Source organism: Etheostoma cragini, chromosome 13 (assembly GCF_013103735.1).
Source record: "Etheostoma cragini isolate CJK2018 chromosome 13, CSU_Ecrag_1.0, whole genome shotgun sequence".
Lineage (NCBI taxonomy): Eukaryota > Metazoa > Chordata > Actinopteri > Perciformes > Percidae > Etheostoma > Etheostoma cragini.
The window spans coordinates 5,878,286-5,884,417 of NC_048419.1; the positions used below are offsets into that span (position 1 = coordinate 5,878,286).

The 6,132-nt window shown below is 37.5% G+C and overlaps 1 protein-coding gene across 1 annotated transcript in view; it reads left to right on the plus strand.

Moving 5' to 3' along the window:
• The first annotated feature begins 5,943 nt into the window (after nucleotides 1-5,943).
• The window catches only part of igsf5a (immunoglobulin superfamily, member 5a), a 12,125-nt gene continuing 11,936 nt past the window's right edge, over nucleotides 5,944-6,132 (plus strand). Inside the window, exon 1 of the mRNA XM_034890757.1 lies at nucleotides 5,944-5,983. Within this exon, the coding sequence (XP_034746648.1) occupies nucleotides 5,944-5,983 (40 nt within the window). The remainder of the gene's footprint in view (nucleotides 5,984-6,132) is intronic.

Below are 6,132 nucleotides of genomic sequence, written 5' to 3' on the forward strand. Positions count from 1 at the left end.
CCCCCCCAATCTACCTCCTGTTTTTCATGGTTGTCTGCCTGCTTCTGCGTGTACAGTACCAGCTGTGTCTGGAGACATTCCAGCCTATACTACACTGCAGCCCTCATTAAACCATGCAAGACTGTTGGCCAAAAGGAGCCAAGGAACAGAACAGAATGCACTGCTGCATCGTGGGATATCTGCTGATCAGGAGTCTGTTACCCTCAAGACCTTTTTGAATGCTTTGGCTGCTAATTTATGTTGTTAGATAATTAGTTCTTCTCCAGCTTCAGTGGACACTTTTTGTTTTTCTTAATCAGCTTTTACACTGGAAGAGGAAGAACCGCACACTGGTCAGATGTTTGTTACCTACATCTATCTATCTATCTATCTATCTATCTATCTATCTATCTATCTATCTATCTATCTATCTATCTATCTATCTACATTGGCTTGAGAATGTTTACATACCCATGCTAAAATTGATTAAAAAGAGGAATAAAAAAAGATATTTTGATAATGGATCTTAATGCCTTAATTAAAAAAAATAGGAAAATCCAACATTTTAAGGACACCAATTTTTTTTTGTGAATGAATAATGTATTGTAAATAAATAAATGTAAAATCATATCTTAATGCAAATCAAACCAGCTATTAAGCCAACTGAAATAAAACCATGCCTATCTATATATGTTGAAGGGTATGTGATGATGTGTGTGTGTGGCCTTTAATAATAAAAATGATTTTGTTTTAATTATCAATTTCAAAACTACATTTTTTTATTCCTATTTTTAATCAATATTAGCATGGGTGTGTAAACCTTCTCAAGCCACTGTATCTATCTATCTATTCAGTCTGGCTTGCATGTAATGTCTTATCATTTTACTGTTTTGGTGTTCATACTTGTTGTTTTTCATTTCATACGTTTTTAATTATTTCATAATGATTGATATTGTTCTAAATATTTGACTGTTTTAGCAACTTATATTTCCTCCATATTTTCATTTGTCTTAGTGTGCGTGAATCTACTTTCTTAGTTTCTCAATCCTTTGTTTCTTTGTTTTTGTCTGCTTTTTTCCAATCCTCGTACAGTACTTTAAATTGCATTGTTTATGTTTAAAAGGTGCCGTATAAATAAAGCTTGATTGATTGATTGATTGATTGTTTGAATAACGTATTAGATGGATCAGGATGGTCGTTTTCTCTGCCACATATTTAAAATGTTCAATATAATGTAATGTCTTTTGGAAAATATTTAAGAGACAGCCAGAAAATAGAAAATATTACATTCATTTTGACAGGCCAATTCAAACATACAGTAAGTGATGGAGAGGAACAGATTAATTCCTCTACTGTACTTGAGAACAATTTAAAAGTAAATGTTCTTGATTTATGTATTTTCACTAAATGCATCTCTTTAATGTGACTACACTTCAGAAGGAAATACTAAACATTTTACCCCTTTACATTGATCTCACAGCTGTCGTTACTTTGCAGAGTAACACAGTTTCATTTTGTGTGTTTCTACAAAATGTTGGCACCATCTGTATGCCTGAATGATTTGTAAAGAAACAGATGTGAATAAAATACAAATGCACATGTGGATTTTACTGTAAAATGTCCACACATCTAAAGTATACATTTGTGCATGGATAAAGCCCAGCTGTTTGTCTCAACATGATCCTACTGGGACATCTAGTGGCTGAATGAAAAGCACCAGCTTCTTATGAAAAGTAAAGGTTTTGCAGCTCGCTTCAGTGAAAGCAGCCTGTGTTACACCATGTGGTACACACATGTATTCTATATTTTTCAGAATTCTATACTATGTTTAGCTCCATATACTAGCCAAATTCTGGTAAAATGTGTGTGGCTATAAGATTTGCTATAATTTATTGAGTGCCTGTTGGAATTTAAACAGCCACTAGCCATTTGGCTGGTGGAAAAAAGTAAATGTAAGACCCTGCATGTTATATGCTGGTTGGTTTTTATTCTCTACTTGTATGTACAGTATGTTGTACAGTATATTGTTTGAGTAGGTGTTCTGGTAGTTACTTATCATTACTATTGCTTGTTACTCTGTGTGGATGTTGTGTGTCTTATACCTGCTGCTGTAACGCAGTCATTTCCTAGTTTTGGATTGATCCATCTATCTATCTATCTATCCATCTATCTAGTATATGTACAGTCTATTTCACTGACACTCATAAAAATGTATCACAGGAATGCCTTCGGGTCCACAGGCCCTCGGTTCCACGGGCCCTCGGTTCCACGGGCCCTCGGTTCCACAGGCCCTCGGGTCCACAGCAGGGTCTTGAAACCATCCCCCTTCATTCATCAACCTGCTGCAGGGTCAGAGGATCATCTGCATGTCCAGTCTGAGTGAAGAAAATAACAGTGTGAAGGGAAAGACAATTGCGCTGCTGATCTTCCTGAGGTAAACAGCCTACAAAGTCAAATGTAATGCACATGTGATGTAGAAATTCCAGAGGTTGCTCCTGTGGTGTTGTGAAATATTGTGTTGTATATAATGTACGTACAGGAACCATTTTTGTACTTTGTGTCTTTGTATTGTGGACCTTTTGTTTATTTGTGACATGTGTGTTTAATCTTGCACTCCTGACTGCGGGTCACAACTCCCATTTAGGATAATAAAATGACTGAAGGGAACTAGAACTGAAAGAAAAGGGAAATACTATAAAACTTCAGAAAAAAATAATTAAATGGTCAACATTGGTAAAACACTTCATGAAGTGGGATTACAACCATAAGAACAGCATAATCGCCACATTATCAGTACTTAGACACATGAGAAAGCACGGGGAAGTGCAGGTTTACTGTAATACTCTTAATAATCTTTAAAGTACTCTGTAAGTGAAGTACTCAGGGTTTAGTTGTCATGCTTGTAGGTCAGTTGAAGGATTGTATGTTGCTCAGGTAATCGGAACTCTCTACAACTCAGTCCATAATGTCTAAAAGGATTAAAGCTGAAACAGGCTGTTATTTAGAGTATCTCAAAAATCTGTATTATTCAGGTCATCAGTAAAATGTACCTAAACTAACCAAAGTAAAAGTCTTCGATATGCATAAAAGTTGCCTGTGTGATCATATTATCCTATCATTATTATTACGGTTGAAATAATATCTGGACAGCATTTTGATATTGTAGTTGGTTGGGGTGGAGCTAATGGTATATACTTTATTCTTTCTAAAACATAATTTTGTTATTAATACATACATTTTGTGTGCACCATGTATTTGGTTGAATAAATGTGGTGAAGTAAAAAGTACACCAATTAAAGTTGAAGGGAAATGTTCAGGTAAATTATACTCCAAAACTGTAGTTGATGTATTTAGTTGCACTCCGCTACTGTTGATCGGGGGTGGTAGTTGCTAGGTCAGTAGGGTGTTGGGATGGGAACCGGAAGGTTGCTGGTTCAAGTCCACATGCAGACCAAAGTATAGTGGTGGACTGGTAGCTGGAGAGGTGCCAGTTTACCTCTTGGGCACTGCCAAGGTGCTCTTGAGCAAGGAACCAAACCACCACCACCTCCTCAGGGCACCCTTCCACGGACAGCCCCCCCCCACACACACACACTCCGACATCTATCCATTTAGTGCATGTATAGGTACTTGAGCACTTAATTTAGTCCTGTATGTAAGGTGTGTAATAACAACAAATTGTAATTTCACCTTGCTGGATTAATAAAGTATTTATTATTATTATAATTATTCCTGACTGCCTTTTCTGGCACATCCCTATGCGTTTTTTGTGCATTACTGCCTCCAACTGTTGACCAGGGGAACAGCATGAAGCAATGGGCAAGAGTGTGTTTGTGTTGTGTGTGTGTGCACATGCAGAGACTGTCCTTCCCTTGAAAAAAAGGCTCCCACAGGTCATTTGTGCAAGCAGCAAATTACGACCTACATTAACGTTTCCAGTTCCCCAGACCTACGTGATATCGCCTTTTCCAAACTGAGCCTCACTACCTTCCTATCAGCGAGATAAGGACAAAAAAAGTGAAAATTGAAACTGTCCTGACTTTGTCAGAAAATGCTGTTCCTAGGACTCCATCACTCACAGTACAAGAAGGTATTTTAAATGTATTTGGACACACTTTTTCTGTCGGTTTCACAATTTTCTTAGCTTAGTTTTTCCCTCCCTTTTTAAAAGAATTACACAAAACAGAATAAATTAAGAATTTAGGTAGAAAAGGACATTTCACAACAGGGTCATGGTGGAAAACATATACCCCAAAGCGTAGAATGCATATACTATGTTCCCCAAAGAGAAAACAGACTCAAGCAGACTGATTCACAAACACCCAACCATTAAATTATCTGTGTGTGCTCCACCAGCAGGGGAAATGTCAGCCTCACACCCACAGCTACACACATGATTACTCACTGGCTGGCAGGTATAAGGAGGTGATAAGGGCTTGAGATTCAACGCTCCAACCTGAACCTTGCTCCCTGGGAGAGTTTCACCGCCTTAGGGGAAGTCCTGAAGCACACCTGCCGTTTCAGGAAATGAAGCTTTGATCTGTTCCACACAGCACAGCGGGAGCACCCATGCAGTAAGTTTGTTCAACTAAAGGTTACTTCTGAGAAACATTGATTTATAAAGGTAGATATTTACTGATCTACTCAGACGATTAATAGCATAAGAGTCGTTTGTCTTGACATCAACAGCGGTAAGGTTATAAAAGTGTGATGACATCATCTACCACATTACACTTTGCAGGAAGTAACACAAACAGAAGGGATACAATTGGACAGTAGAGGCTCTTCCTTATTTGTTATTTCCAATTCGTTCCTTTTGTGTGAATGAATGATGGAATTATATAACCCTCTGACCTGCTACCATCTCGTTGTGGAAAACAGACATATGAAACAAACGTGGAGATTTCATTTCAACATCATTTTAAGGAACATCTTCAAATCCCATTAGTCGGCATCTGGAAAAGGAAACAACTTCATTCAAGCTAGGATCAAGCTAAGCTTGTTTTTTTACAGAGTAGAAAATCATAAAGAATGAAGACGCCACTGTTGTGACAGTCATACATAAATATATTTTCACTGGTATCAAATATAATAATGTTAAACACAGTATCTCCATATTATAAGAGGAATAAAATATACTACTTTGAAGTAAATAGCATGTTACAAATTATGGCAAATAGTAAATCTTTGGAAAATTTTGGAGACTTAGGGCTTGGGGGAAAACAGGATGTTGGTAAGTGGGTCTCTGTTATAGGAGCGTTTTGCTAACTTACAGTTAGAAATGAGATAAAAAAGAAAAAGAAAAGGATTGTGACTGGCTTTAATGAGAGCTCCATGGCAATATCCCTAAAGCACCAATTAAAGTTAAAACTAGCCTATTATCTATTATTCTTAGGGTGCTGATTGTAATTTCAGCCTTTTCACCTGTGTGTGTGTGTGTGTTTGTTTTTGTGTGTGAGAGCAAATTTTGCACTCTACCAATCCAGCCTTTTTTCAAATTTTCAAGTTACTTTGTATGCATATTAGTTTTTCTGTATTAATTATTTCCTAGTAATGTTTAATACGTTTTTTGTTTTTTCACCAAGGCAAATTCCAGTCTTCTACTGTAACCTCCACTAATCTTCACATCTAATTCCTAGCGACTGTCCACCTCCAGCTTTCATTTGTGTTCATTCCGACCAACATAGGTGCACACAAAGACGGCATTTCTTATTTCTTTGGAGGCTTTTTGGAACATGTTAGAAGACAGTAAACTCGCTTAGCATTCTCACAGCTGTGTCTCTTTCGTCTTTCAGGAGAGCAACCCTAGCATGACTGTTTCCAGGAGATCACGGCCTAAGCTCTCCTGCATCTGTTTACTATTGTGTGCAACTGGAGGTCAGCATTCATTTTTCAAATAATTATATATAAAGAAAGGTAATATGTTTCTTTGTTATTGCAATTTATTCAATTTGGTGTCCAAATATGCTCTCCCGCATCTGTTTACTACTGTGTGCAACTGGAGGTCAGCATTCATTTTTCAAATAATTATATACACTCACCGGCCACTTTATTAGGTACCCCATGCTAGTAACTTGATGCTCAATTGGTACCAAGGGGCCCAAAGAGTGCCAAGAAAATATTCCCCACACCATGACACCACCACCACCAGCC